The sequence below is a fragment of the Primulina huaijiensis genome, chromosome 14 (genome assembly GCF_012295235.1).
Source record: "Primulina huaijiensis isolate GDHJ02 chromosome 14, ASM1229523v2, whole genome shotgun sequence".
Taxonomy (NCBI): Eukaryota; Viridiplantae; Streptophyta; class Magnoliopsida; order Lamiales; family Gesneriaceae; genus Primulina; species Primulina huaijiensis.
Genome location: NC_133319.1, coordinates 18,820,649 through 18,835,407, shown reverse-complemented (window position 1 = coordinate 18,835,407; position 14,759 = coordinate 18,820,649). Strand labels below are relative to the sequence as shown.

General features: G+C 35.1%; 3 protein-coding genes across 5 annotated transcripts; 2 read left to right on the top strand and 1 right to left on the bottom strand.

Moving 5' to 3' along the window:
- Window positions 1-1,153: 1,153 nt before the first annotated feature.
- Window positions 1,154-2,768, top strand: LOC140956455 (putative UDP-rhamnose:rhamnosyltransferase 1). The gene has a single exon (XM_073413183.1). The coding sequence runs from the start codon at window positions 1,274-1,276 to the stop codon at window positions 2,678-2,680; it is 1,407 nt and encodes a 468-aa protein (XP_073269284.1). The 5' UTR covers window positions 1,154-1,273; the 3' UTR covers window positions 2,681-2,768.
- Window positions 2,769-5,819: 3,051 nt separating this feature from the next.
- Window positions 5,820-13,050, bottom strand: LOC140956452 (protein EXECUTER 1, chloroplastic-like). Of its 3 annotated transcripts, XR_012171472.1 has the most exons (14): window positions 12,599-13,050; window positions 12,235-12,351; window positions 12,011-12,076; window positions 11,405-11,511; window positions 11,005-11,086; window positions 9,446-10,126; window positions 9,235-9,355; window positions 8,956-9,125; window positions 8,497-8,571; window positions 8,322-8,414; window positions 8,092-8,204; window positions 7,777-7,936; window positions 6,867-7,117; window positions 5,820-6,695 (listed from the first exon to the last, which is right to left on the bottom strand). XR_012171472.1 is itself a non-coding variant. In XM_073413179.1 (12 exons), exons 1-11 carry the CDS (start codon window positions 12,980-12,982, stop codon window positions 8,112-8,114), a joined length of 1,989 nt encoding a protein of 662 aa, XP_073269280.1. In that variant the 5' UTR covers window positions 12,983-13,050; the 3' UTR covers window positions 7,658-7,936; window positions 8,092-8,111. The 3 variants fall into 3 exon arrangements, 1 of the variants encoding a protein (XP_073269280.1); XR_012171471.1 differs by lacking the exons at window positions 5,820-6,695; window positions 6,867-7,117 and adding an exon at window positions 7,391-7,644; XM_073413179.1 differs by lacking the exons at window positions 5,820-6,695; window positions 6,867-7,117 and having other exon boundaries at window positions 7,658-7,936.
- LOC140958054 (putative UDP-rhamnose:rhamnosyltransferase 1) lies at window positions 5,948-7,354 on the top strand. The gene has a single exon (XM_073415452.1). The coding sequence runs from the start codon at window positions 5,948-5,950 to the stop codon at window positions 7,352-7,354; it is 1,407 nt and encodes a 468-aa protein (XP_073271553.1).
- Window positions 13,051-14,759: the final 1,709 nt, after the last annotated feature.

The window sequence follows — 14,759 nt, the reverse complement described above, 5'->3', positions numbered from 1 at the left end:
TATTAGTTAATGAATATTGCAATACAAAGTAATGGATAAACAACAAGTACAAGTATTCGTAAAAATAAAGAAAACACACGAGGAGGATATTCTCCGATAAATACAAGACTGGTGAGTATGATAACCAAAATAATTAAAAATAACCTCGTGAAAGCCATCTTCTTTTTTTCTTCGAAAATTTGATGAAGAATAATTTTTAGAGAAGAAGAGAAAGTTGGAGTGATTGAATGTATTTGTGAGATTGTATTTATAGAGCAAAAACTAGCCGTTTTGTTACCGTTTATTACCGTTGGTGTATAAGAAAATAAATGTATGTATTTGTATAATTTTATGGTAATAATATGGTGTATATAATATTAGTCATATTTAAATAATTATGTATATCATATCACATTATTATAATTAGGTGTCATAAGTTATTTTGTTTAAAAAACCTTATAGGCTTTTATACTTGTCGTATCCCTTACCGGGAGTGTGGGATGTCGTCTTAACATCCTCCCAGGATTTATAACAAGTTTTTGAAAAAATTATTTTTATTATTTCTAACAATAACATTATATTATATATTACATATATAAACAATAAATAAATAACAGTAAAATAAATATTATTACTTTTGTTACCTTTTTCTTCTGTTCGGAGCTTGGAAAAATATGGAGGACTTTTAGAGCTTCGTGCTGATAACGTGTTGTGAAAAAGTAAAAATTTACGGTAAAAAGTAAAAATCTCAAACTCTTAAAATTATCACACTACACACTTTATAATATTTTTCTCTCAACTCAATTGTGATTTTCTTCACAAATGAGAGATCTATTTATAGAAAATTTTTACAAATAATCCAAAAATAAAATACATCATTACCTACATCATCACACACTAATTTTCAATATTCAACACCTAATTTTACCTAATTTTCAACATTCAACATTCACATTTTCAACACAAATATTTAACACATTTTTAAATAATTTTTCAACACAATTCAATTATTGTGTTTTTAGCATTGTTTATAACAAAAAATAATATATTATAGAATCTGAGATGTTCACGTATTAGTAAGAAATTATTTGTTCACTCCAACCCTTGAAAACGACGAAGGCTATGCATCGCTTGTACCTTTTATTCATAAATATCTTCTCAATCTTTCTTTCTTTTTTTTGTAGCATTTTCCACTCCGAAACAGCCTAATTTTAAAAGTATTAATCGGAGAACTATTTTAAGGATTGCCAGAAAGCCAACATTTCCCAACTTTTGATTCCCTTTCGAGTAAAAGATGGCAAGCAAACAATACCATATCATGATGTTTCCATGGTTGGCATTTGGTCACATGATACCATTCCTTGAGTTATCAAAGAGATTAGCCGCAAAAGGGGCCTTGATTTCGTTTGTTTCCACCACAAAAAACCTGCAGAGATTACCTCTAATTCCATCAAATTTACAGCCTAGGATAAACCTTGTGGAGCTCCCACTGCCACGAGTTGAAGGCTTGCCCGAAAATTGTGAAGCGACCGTTGATCTGCAGGAAAACCAAATACAGTTCTTGAAAACAGCATACGACCTATTAGCTCATCCATTGGAAAATCTCATCCAGGTGGATGTTCCAGACTTGATACTTTTCGATTTTGCTTCAGATTGGATACCGGAAATCGGCGCAAAATTCGGCGTCCCAACAGGGTTTTTCGTTGTATTTACTGCTGCAGCATTCGCTTTTATAGGGCCACCGGAAGAGCTGAAGACTAGTAATAGACGTCCAAGTCCAGAACATTTCACCGTGCCACCAGATTGGATCCCTTTCCCTAGTCTTCTGGCGGCCAGTCCTGATTATGCAACAATTCTATGGAGTAGCATTCATAAGCCCGATGCAACAGGTGTGTCCACTGGCCAGCGTATGGCCAAAAGCATAGAAGACTGCAGCTTGGTCGCGTTCAGAAGTTGTGATGAGTTCGAGGGAGAGTACTTAGCTGTTGTACGAGAACTCTATCAAAAACCAGTTTTGCCAATAGGGGTACTTCCCCCGGTACCTGAAGAAAACAAGAAAGAACGAGAAGTTGACTCAAACTGGTCAGACACTTTCGAATGGCTGGATGGACAAAAGGCCAAACCTGTAGTGTTCGTTGGGTTCGGGAGTGAATACAAGATGCCCATCGAACAGATACATGAACTTGCATTTGCAATCGAGCTTTCAAGATTACCTTTTGTTTGGATACTGAGGAAGCCACAAGAGGTACACAGCTCGGACTTGCTCCCGCCTGGATTCGCTTACCGTACCTCAAGCCAAGGCATCGTTATTCAAGGATGGGCGCCACAACTGGAAATCCTTGCTCATTCCGCAATTGGAGCATGTCTCTTCCATTCTGGATGGGGCACAATTATTGAGTCTCTTGGCTTTGGACACCCTTTGATTCTCCTTCCAATGATAAATGATCAAGGACTCAACGCAAAGCTGATGGTGGAAAAAGAAGTTGGCTATGAGGTACCAAGAAACGAAGATGGTTCATTTAGTCGCGAAATTGTCGCCAGATCAATGAGAGTGGTTGCGGTGGCACCGGAGGGGGAGAAGTTAAGGTCCAAGGCAGCAGAAATGAGAAGGATTTTCAACAATCAGCAGAGCGAGGAACGCTATATAAACAAGTTAATGGAGCATTTGGAAAAAGATGGATATTCAAAAGGGAAGAATTAGAAAGAGTAAATTTCGTCAATAAATCAAGCTGTAGTAAAAAACCATTGGTGCATTCGATGCAAGAAAGATGGTAAAAACTGTAAAATGAGGCTGGTGGCCTAATTTAATTCAGTAAATCAAGCAAGAGTAAAGTTTGAAAAAGAGAATATTTACCGAACATTATACTTCAACTCATGATATTACATTGTAAGACATTTATTAGCAAACTCAGAAGAAGACATATACATTCAGTGAAAATGCCCTCTTGAAGAAGCAGAGCATATTAAAATAACTGTTAATAATTAAAATGAAGCAGGTGTCTGATATGATTTAATCCAGATCTTCTGCTCTACATAGTGTTCCATTGAATATTTTGAGTAAGTTCTATTGGTTTAGTCTTGAAAAACTCTTATTTATAAAATTAAATAAACTGAATGCATCATATTGTTTGAGAGACTAAACTTTTTAAATTCGAAAAATGTGGGCTCAAGAATTTGTAACTTTTCAATTATCCACACAAATTTTCACATGTGGGCTCAAGTATTTATAACATGTAGCGTTGTTTATGTCAGCAATTGCCTTGTTGGTGATAGACAATTTGACAGAAAATATTAATATTGTTGACAGAAGAAAAATTAAAAAGGAACACGTATCTTTATATTTTTCAATGGATGTATGTGGTTTCACACCATGGAACTTGGTTATAAATAGATGCACCACTTGATTATCTCAGTATCCAGTTTTCAACTATTTTTTCTTTGATTATCTCAGTATCCAGTTTTCAACTATTTTTTCTTTTTATAGTATTTGAGTGTTTAGTTGTATAATATTTGTGATATGTTTGTTATACTGTATTAAGAGATAGTGTTATCTTTGGAAACACAGTGAATGATTGTACACCATAAAAATATTATAGAGGAATTTTTTTCATTTTACCCTAATAATTTTTTGAGTTTTTCACGTAAATCTCGGTGTCCAGTTTTATACGTTATTTTCATATTTATATCTCAAGATACCACATCTAAGACTAATAAGTGATAACAGAGCCTTGGTTTAAAATTTATTAAAATTCTGAATATGCTATGTAGTTGCAACCTAAACTGATTTCCACATCATAAAAGTATTTTTTTGAGATTTTTTATTAAGGCGATATTATTTTGTCCAGTCTACTAAATTGTTGTGGACATAATGACGGGCGTGTACGAGATAACAACGTTCAATAAGAGCAATTTTATGATGTGGAAAATAAAGATACAAGTAGTTTTAAGAAAAAGAGAATTATTTGGAGGCTATTGGAGATAGATCGAGGGAAATGAATGGTGATGGAAAGTAGAATTAGATAAATGATAATGTTGTTCTCAATTTACACTTAGTCATAGCAGACGAAGTACTGTCAAGTATATATAAGATAAAAATGACAAAAGTTATCTAGGATATTCTAATATATCGTTAGATCACATAAGATATCCACATATGCAAGTGAGCGGTGAATTCTCGACTACAATGCAATGACTGGTACACATGTCGCAATTGCATCCAACCTCGCCACCTTGTGACCCTCGCGGAGTCGGTAAACGAGTCAAAGCACAATCTTAGTATGTAGAGCCTCAGTGTTGTCCCGAGTCGTAAGGACTGATGATGTACAGTCATAACCACGGACTTTTCCTCTCGATGAATGATAACTACTTAGAAAGTTTGAGAGAAGATTGTTGGATACAATCATCATATGATTACCCATCTGCATGATTGAACATCTCTATGCTCTTACCATGAAACACGGTACACAACATCACATATGCAGTCTCAAGCTCAAGCAGTCTTTATCCTTGTTTTTAGGCGGTTGAATCGACTAGGAACGAATTTAGAATATACAGTGTTTACAAATGAGTTTCAAGATAGAATTACGATTAATTTGTATTAAAGTATAATCAAAGTTTTTATCTATGTCGATTGCATGATTATACAGATAAAGAACGAAACCATGAAATGTAAATTATATTAAAATAAAGAGTTTTAATTACAATTGAGTCAATAAATTCATTAGTCAACCGTTGACTTACAGGACATTAACTCTAACAGAATTGATACTTGATTGTATTCGTTCTGATTATACAATTAAACAAATTTTTGTATATAAATGATTTGAGATTCAATCTATTTGTTATAATTTGATTCCATAATTCACACCATAGTACATAATAAGAAAAACTACAATTCCGAAAAGCTTTTTTTATAGTGAAACATCCTTATTCTTTCTTTTTTATGTGGAAGGGTATTTTTTGCTTTTAGTATAGGTTTGAACCCACGTCCCTCCCCTGTTAGTAGAAATTTATGTCATTGCATTGTTGTATCTAGTATCGAAATTTTTTCCCTCCCCTGTTAGTAGAAATTTACGTCACTCCACTACTGAGGTAGTGACGAAACATTTTTCGAAATCTAAACTTACAGATATTTAAATAAATTAATGAATTTTTTTAAGAAAAATAATTAGATGAGAGACAAATTACCTAATATTTTTAAAATAAAATTTTTTTTTTAAAAAAAATCTTGATCGATTAACTATTTTAAGGTTATTTTTCTTTCAAATTAGCGAACTTGAGCCTTCAAATCTCATTTTTTGGCAGCTGTCTTTAAACCCCATTATTTTATTTTAACATAAAAACTCTTGTGAGACGGTCTCATAGATCAATTTCGTTGATCGAATCTCTTATTTGGGTCATCCATGAAAAATATTACTTTTTATGCTAAGAGTATTAATTTTTATTGTGAATATCGATAGAATTGACTCGTTTCACAGATAAAGATTCGAGAGACCGTCTCACAAAAAAACATACTCTTATTTTAAATAAGGGATGACCCTTAAGTCCTAAAAAAATAAAATTGTAAAAAAAAAAAAAAAATTTGCTCCAACATGATAAATTGCAGTGTCCGTTGCCACTGATGGAGGATGCCGCAAAAGCGACAGATGCTGCAAAATAAATTTGAGACGTCCACCAAAGGTGTGGATTTTTGCGCACCACTCACCTTAATTTTGAAATTTGTTATTATTTTTAAATTAATAATAAAAAAAACCTACAGCACCACTTCCGAGTAACAATTCAATGATAGTTTTTTTTTTTTTTTGTATTGTTTATGACAAATAATTATCACGCAAAGACCCTGACAAGCAATCACGCAAAGCAAATTGAAAACCTAATTTTAAAAGTGTAATTCGTTCAGTTGGTGAACTATAAAATGAATGCCAGAAAGTGAACATTTCCCAACTTTTGATTCCCTTTTGAGTAAAACATGGCAAGCGAACAATACCATATCATGATGTTTCCATGGTTGGCATTTGGTCATATGATACCATTCCTTGAGTTATCAAAGAGATTAGCCGCACGAGGGATCTTGATTTCATATGTTTCCACCTCAAAAAACCTGCAGAGATTACCTCTAATTCCAACAAATTTGCAGCCTAGAATAAACCTTGTGGAGCTCCCATTGCCACGAGTTGAAGGGTTGCCCGAAAATTGTGAAGCAACCATTGATCTGCAGCTAAACCAAATACAATTCTTGAAAAAAGCATACGACAGATTAGCTCAACCATTTGAAAATCTAATGCAGAAGAGTGTTCCAGACTTGATACTTTTCGACTTTGCTCCATATTGGATACCAGAGATTGGCGCAAAATTTGGTGTCCCTACAGTTTTTTTCAGTGTATACACAGCTGCTGCAATGGCTTTTATAGGGCCACCGGAGGAGCTCAAGACTGGTAATAGACGTCCAAGTCCAGAACATTTCACCATGCCACCAGATTGGATCCCTTTTCCTAGTCTTATAGCAACAAGACCAGATTACGCAACAAGGATGTGGAGTAGTCTTAAGTTCCCTGATGCATCAGGTGTATCCAGTGGCCATCGTCTAGCCAAAAGCATAGAAGACTGCAGCTTTGTTGCATTCAGAAGCTGTGATGAATTTGAGGGAGAGTACATAAGTGTTGTACGAGAACTCTATCAAAAACCAGTTTTCCCAATAGGTGTACTTCCCCCGGTACCTGCAGAAAACATGAAAGGAAGTGAAGTTAATTCAAACTGGTCCGACGCTTTCAAATGGTTGGATGCACAAAAGGCCAAGTCTGTAGTTTTTGTTGGGTTCGGAAGTGAATACAAGATGCCAATCGAGCAGATACATGAACTTGCATTTGGAATCGAGGTTTCAAGATTACCTTTTGTTTGGATACTGAGGAAGCCACAAGAAGTACACAGCTTAGACTTGCTCCCTCCTGGATTTGCTAACCGTACCCTAAGCCAAGGCATGGTTATTCAAGGATGGGCTCCTCAACTGGAAATCCTTGCTCATTCTGCAATTGGAGGATGTCTCTTCCATTCTGGATGGGGAACCATTGTTGAGTCTCTTGGCTTTGGACACCCTTTGATCCTTCTTCCAATGATAGCTGATCAAGGATTCAATGCAAAGCTGTTGGTGGAAAAAGAAGTTGGCTATGAGGTACCAAGAAACGAAGATGGTTCATTTAGCCGTGAATCTGTAGCAAGCTCAATTAGACTGGTTGTCGTAGCACCACAGGGGGAGAAGTTTAGATCCAAGACAGCAAAGATGAGAAGGATTTTCAACAATCAAGGGAGCGAGGAATGCTACATGAACAAATTTATCGAGCATTTGGAAAAGCTAAAGGATTCAAAAGGGAAGAAATAGATTGACAAAAAGAGGGAAGAAACAGCACGAGTAAAGTTCGACAATAAAATCAAGTAATTTCATAGATTGACGATGCTTACAATGTGAAGGAAATTATTTACATAATATATTACCTTCGACTCATAATATTACATGGTAAGAAATTTGTTAGCAAATACACAAGAAAACATGTACATCCAGGAAAATTAGCCTCTTAAAGAAGCAGAGGGCAAACTGAAAAACCGTTAAAATAAAGCTGATGTCCGACATGAATTCAGTACAGATCTTCTGCTCTACGTAGTGTTTCATCCCTGTTCAACGATGTACACGAATGACAGCCATCTTAGAATAAAATTACCAAATAGAGACAAGTCATTCACACACATACAAGAACATGCGATGCAAAACAAATCATGGAGATGATCTGAAGCAGTAATCATTACATCTCAAAACTTTTGCAGTTGGTTTCTCAAAAAAACTGGATGGGTCGTAAACAATCAAAATATAAGTCAAACACCAGTGGCTTGGCCGTGGAACTTGAAATCTTTCAGCTTCATCTAGGCTTCCATTTAAAGGACTCAAAGACTACAGTCACAGCCTAAGCTGCAAAAAGAGAAACCGAAAAGGTATCAATACCAGTATCAGTATTAAAGGAGAACTGGCATGCTATAATGGAGATGTCTAATGCTAATTTTATGCAAGGGAAAAGGCTAATTTACGGGCTACTTGAATAAATTGGCCATGAGAAAGAACCCTACCGAAGAAAATTCACAAGAACTCAATCCTGCAGCCTCAATCTATTGAAGAACACCAAGAAATGATATTCTGGCGCCCAATAAACAAAACCAACAACAGGCCCTCCTTTGATGTGCTGCACAAAATTGTTCAGAGGGCAGCAGTTAGTGACACTGAGACAGCCTAGCGAGCGAATAAAAAATAGTCACATCCACAGCGGAACAAACAATAAAAATCTTTAAACATTTTAAACCTTTCCATCCAATATAACAAGTTCACCATCAACCCAACGAGGATTCTTAAATCCAGGCTCAGCCAGTCTTCCCTGTCCCTTGTATCGAGCAATCTGCATTGCGGTGCAAATTATGCGAAGCTGAAGGAAGAGAAAATGGAATATAAATGATTGAATGTCACTCTCAATGACATACCACCCCAAATTCTTCAGGGATTATCCCTTTATGCGGAAGCTGATATCTTTTCCCAACTTTTGCACGGAATGCTACCTGAATACAAATAGATTATTTTCCTTTTGGACAAGAAAAGAACAAAGTGGAAGAGACATCCCAATTTGTTTTAAGATAGAGAATGGCTCAACCCTTGTTTATAATCTGAACAAGAATGAGCCAATGAGGCTGAATCAGTGAGCCATCAAGATGAACAAGACAATTCAAAGACTTGGCCGTTGTGAGTGTTGACATAGCTCATTCATGTTTAAAACATTTTCACAATACCAATTATGCCCCGGATATTATGTCGAATTCATATGCTAGGATAAATGGAACCACCATCTTTCTTTGAGTTCTGACTCCATGACCATCAATATTTTAAACATTCATTGGATATATAATGCAGAATCATATAATAAATTACTCGAATGAGTGAACCACCTGGCCAGCTGGAACATAAGGATCCCCTGTTATTTTCACTGCTTCTACATACTCATAAAATTCAACATTTGATGGCTTCTTTGAGCTACCATCCTCTTTCCATTGACCAAATCTTCTTTTCATATGAATGACTTCTGAAGTGTAAAGCCCATGGGCCCCAATGTATAGTCCTGATGATTAGCATATTTCCATAATAGAACAGTAAGATGCATATGTTACGAAAAAATTTATGCAGTGTTTCTCTCTAAGTAATCTTGGTTGAAAAATAAAATCGATCACCATCTAATGGATCTGAAGATGATATATCAACACGGTTGAATGCAGTTGACCCAGAGAGAGGCTGACGATTTCGGGCCTGACTGAGAGTTAGATTTATTAATCCACCAACATCTTTCAGGACCTGAGTAGTTGAGATTGAAATTACAATCCAAAAGGAAAATAACAATACCACGTGTAAATGGATTAATGTACCATAACAACTCGAACAAACCTTCAACGGAATTTTCCCTTTCCCAATGGACTTAACAAGATCTTGCATAACATGGTCAATGCTGTGTTGACCATGAATCTTAGCTCTGTTCGTTTGTGGAGACTGTCCACCACTAGAAATATGCTCTTTGGCCTCTTCTTCTACTGTAAAAGTAAATGACCACCGATCCTTTTTCTCCAGCCTAGCTGGTATTCGGAGCAAGTCTTTGACCTGAGTTCCACGAGAAATTTTAGGGATGATACCACTACCAACAACTACCTCAACTGCAATTTGATTCCGCTCTTCATCCTCACTCCCTCCACTACCAGCATCCAGTTCAATGTCACTCTGCTCATCATCATTGTCACTTTTGATTTCATCATCAGCATCTGCATTCTCCAATTCGTAGTCCTCTTCCTCTTCATCAATTATCTGTTCAATCACCTTAGATATCATATCCTTATCAACCTTTTCTGATGTTACTTTCACAACCTTGACTTTCACACCAGGAATCATATCTCGCAAGACATTGTCAAAATCAGAATCATCATCCCTATAATCACCATCCTCAGAATTTTCAGGGCTTCTTTCAAACAGCTCGCTTTTAATTTCTCTCGCGCCAAGGTTTTTTGTGTTTCTTGATGAATTGAAGGATTGGACATAAAGATCTAGAGGAGATCCCTTCCGCTTCAAGTAAACAGCCTAAAAACCAATTTATCATTGAAATATTCATTCCGGTGAAAAGTACTAGTGCACAGGTAACTTTCAGGAAAGAAAGCAACCATGTTTTCTTAATATGTATCCATACAAGTATTTTTGTATGTTAATGAGTGCATACTAAAGAGAAAGACAACTTGAAGACAATACTGCTCTAACTATTGACTTCATTCAAATAAATAGACAAAAAAATATTTTCACAATAAATGGTTTTATTTTAGGAGTTTTGGGAGAAGATTTTTGGCATAATATTTCGGGAGAAAGTTTTGGAGAAATAAAATATATGTGTGGTTTTGTTTTGTGGAAACAAATTTTGTAGTATGTCTTGGATTATAATGTAAATTAACAATAAAAAATTTCGGAAATTGATTTTAAAATTTTAGTTAAGAGTGAAAATTATATTGGGAGATGTGTGAGAGGAAATTTTGATTTGGGGAAAAAAATGATATTATGTGTTTTTAATTTGGGGAATGAGAAATTGATTTGTCGTAATAAAAACCTTGTGATAATTTTTAAATGCAGTTATATGGATCAATAGAGCAGAAAATTTTCCTGTGTTTTAACATGCTTATTGATCAAAACAGCCACAGCATATCTTTATTCTTCTTAGCACCCAAATGTTAATAATCGCCTGAAGATGAGACCATGTAAATAGTGAAGATGCATTCACTGCAGAAATTATAATCACCTAATTTAAGAATATAAAAAAGTTTAAAAAAAAACAGAATGAACAATGATATGGAGAGAGAATTCCTCTATCACATGATTGCACAACACTCACCGAAACCATCAGTTGCAAATGAATAGAACAAGTGCCATACAGATGCTGGATAACTAGAGAAGCTTACTATAGAAAAACGTACCTGCTGCTTATAATCGCCTTTCATAGTGATTGTGAGATAAACCTCAAACAGAGGGGTGCCATCCAGTGATGTAGCAAGCTGACTGGCAAGAAACACAATAACATCAAAGCAGTTACCAGTGCATTTTAATCTAAATCATATCAGTGAAGTTTAAAATGGCAGATTATCCCACTTCTGTTGAATGTAGGATATTAGGCTATCTATTAAAGTATTATATCTTGACAAATCATGAATAACAAGAGCACTTGCTGGAAAGATAAACACGTGAGAGAGAAATTTTGCTTCAGCAGAGTTAACTCAATTAATGTGTCAATGGTAAATTTACAAAAGGCTAGCATGAACGCCTTGGAAGAAAAGATTTCATCTAAATTTAAATTCGGAACAGGGTACGTAATTTTACCGAGGACTATAACTTCTGGCAATATATCTTCCATATTCTGCACGTATATTAATGATACGGCCATAAGGATCGCTAGAATCTTCTGAAATTCCAGCCCACCATCCTACCTGTATGTCAGGTTCAGACAAAAAATTCAGAAAGACAGAAACTAATCTAACTAATGGCACACAACAAAAGCTGCAGCACCAAACACTTACAAAATAAGAACTAAGCATGCAGAGAGCCTAAATTCTCACGTCTAACATGCAACAAACGCTGCAGCACCAAACATTATAAAATAAGAACCAAGCATGCAGAGAGCATCCGTTCACTTCATCGTTATTCGTTCATTTTCACGATTTTGTCAAGAAACATGGATAGAGCATGCCTCTGCATCACAATTGAATGATATACCTAACAAACTACAAGCAGCATCATAGACAAATTTATGATATTATTGTCACTGATAAGATCAGGTTGCGGTAAAATCTATTTCATTCAAATATACAATTGTTAGAAGCCTAAAAGCATTTTACATATCTCATAATAAGCAGCACCTTAAAAAGATTATTATTACTTAAAACAGAAAGTAAAGCTAAAAGGCTTTCTACAATATTGGCCACTCACCAATCCGACACCAGCATAATCACGTAAAACAGATGCGTCCCCATAACGTTCTTCCTCCACACATTTCTGCACTCAAATTCAAAAATTATATGAGAGTACAGGAAGCGCGTAAAATAAATGTCAGAAACTGCGCAACACCAATCAACAGAAGATCAAATGTCAAAAAAAAAGATACACAAATGTAATCGTGATGTACACCGTGGAGAGAAACAGAGAACTCCAACCTTGAGATGGGATATCACTCTCCCAACAGTGTCATTTGTAGCAGTGGCGGCAATTGCAACCTTAAGCCTAGAAGCATCTTCATAATCCTCTCTCTTAATTGCACTTGCTAACTGGGACTGTTGTCAATTAAAAAAACATCCATGTTACCATATTTGATTCAAAGAATGATCATCAAAGAAAAGATTGAATTCCTATAAAGAAAAAAACTGGTGAGCTCTTCCATACAAGTGGATTACATAATTTCTTTCTTCTGAAATGGAATTTACTACAGCAACACATTTTCAAACCCTTGCTGAATATAAAACACATTCAAGAAATAAATCTCATTTCGGGAAAAAGTCAGAAATCAACAAACGGGAATACCTTCAGAACTGAGACCAATCGTTCCTGCTCATCCACCTCTGCGAAATGCTTCCTCCATCTCTCCCAATTCCATTCCTCCTCCTCCTCTTCCCCTTCCTCCACCACCGTAACACCAGCTTCCACTTTCCGATCACGATACGAATCAAAATAACTTTCAACCTGCTTAATAGCATTCCTTATCGTCTCCTGCACATCAAAATCCCACCACCACGAGCCCGAATCGGATTTCCCCCCATTACTAACGTTGCTGCAGCGGCAACAGAGAGAAGAATCGGAGACCAAAGGAATCGCAATCGACGATCGCCTGCCAAACCTGGAGGAATCAGTGAAGTTGAGGTCGAGACGAGATGATGGAAGCGTTGGCGAGGGGCACATGGACGCCATTATTATAGTTTTTAGGTATTTACTGCTGATCTGCTCTTGTTCTGTAGGAGAAGAGGTGAGACATAACGGATAAGGATATCATTTTTATTCATAATTAAATTACATTTTGAATAGTGCTGACGTGGGATACGAGGTGTAATACCTGACAGGCGTCCCTATTATTTGTACTGCTTACTCTCCACACGTGTTGTGTGTATACAGTTTTTTTATCATTATCGATGAACTAAAGTAAAATTTGACAAATTATAGAGGGACTAAATTGATATTTGAATTGTTGAAATAAAAAAAATAAAATTAAAAGTGTGTGTTGAAATTTAAAACAAAAACAAAAGTGTAATATTAGTATCATATAACGATAAAACTGTAAGAAAACGTTGGTATTTTTCTTAAGTGATTGCTATCATGTCCTCAATTTTAATAAAATAGAATATATTTCAAATGAAATAAAAAAACAAAGATGTATTATAAAAGTCGTATGTAGTATATTTAAGTGATATTCTGAAACTAGTCCACAACATAAATAAAAGGGAAAAAATTGATTTTGTAACAACTTTCTAAACATATATACTATTAATTAAATCTAAACAATCTTGACAAAAACTTGTGTGAGACGGTCTCACGGGTCGTATTTTGTGAGACGAATCTTTTATTTGGGTAAGAGTGTTACTTTTTATTGTGAATATCGGTAGGGTTGACTCGTCTCACAGATAAAGATTCGTGGGACCGTCTCACAAGAGACCTACTCAAACATCTTATACTAACCAAGTTTTAATAAGTAGGTAAATATTTTTTATAATTCAAAGAATTTCTTTTAACTACTCAATTTTATATTAATTATAATTTTCACATCCTCTCTTTTTTCGGATTATTTCAATTTTAAAAATGTATTTCCTTCTAAATTTTTTTTTATAGACGTGTGCCATATATNAAGATTTGATGGAGAATCAAACATATCTCCATACATCAGTTCAATCTTGCAATTTCATGTTGCTTATGTTCCACTAGGCCATTTGAGGATCTACACCTCTCAAATTTATCAGTGTCCACTGGCTTGGCAAGAACATCGACTATGTTATCCTTTGTTTAGATCTTCTGCATATTCACACTTCATTCTTCTACTATTTTTCAAACAAAGTGAAATTGAACTCTAATGTATTTAATCGTAAAATGAAATGTTGGATTCTTTGCGATGTGCAAGGCGTTTTGACTGTCACAAAACAAAGGAACATTATCTTGTTTGTATCTGATCTCCTCCAATAATATTTTAATTCATCTCATTCCACTTTCTATCGTCCTTCATTTCTCTCGGCCTATCTCAATAGCCGTCAAGCAATTCTCCTTTCTTAAAACTACTTGTATCTTTATTTTTTTCACAACATAAATTTATCACGTTGAACTTTGTTATCTTGTACATGTACACAATTATGTCTACAACAATTTAGTAGACTCGACAAAATAATCCCGTCTTAATAAAAAATCTAAAAAATACTTCCTGATGTGGAAATCAGTCTAGGTTGTAACCACAGAGCATACTAAGAATTTTAAGAAATTTTAAACAAAGGCTCTGATACCAGTTGTTGGTCTCAGGCGCGACATCTTTAGATATAAATATGAAAATAAAGAATAAAAATGGACACCAAAATTTACGTGGAAAACCTCTAAAATTATTAAAGAATTCTACTATAATATTTTATTGTATACAACCATTCACCATGTTTCCAAAGAGAACATAAACTCTTTTACTACATGAGAATAAAATATCTTACAAATATTATAG

Excerpts from the sequence above, each read along its gene's own strand:
- LOC140956455 (XM_073413183.1), top strand. The coding sequence starts at position 1,274 with ATGGCAAGCAAACAATACCATATCATGATGTTTCCATGGTTGGCATTT.
- LOC140958054 (XM_073415452.1), top strand. The coding sequence starts at position 5,948 with ATGGCAAGCGAACAATACCATATCATGATGTTTCCATGGTTGGCATTT.
- LOC140956452 (XM_073413179.1), bottom strand. The coding sequence starts at position 12,982 with ATGGCGTCCATGTGCCCCTCGCCAACGCTTCCATCATCTCGTCTCGAC. Across the intron at positions 12,077-12,234 it reads GAGTGATATCCCATCTCAAG|AAATGTGTGGAGGAAGAACG; the intron begins GTTGGAGTTCTC and ends ATTTGAGTGCAG. Across the intron at positions 8,572-8,955 it reads CTTATGTTCCAGCTGGCCAG|GTAGCATTCCGTGCAAAAGT; the intron begins GTGGTTCACTCA and ends ATTTGTATTCAG.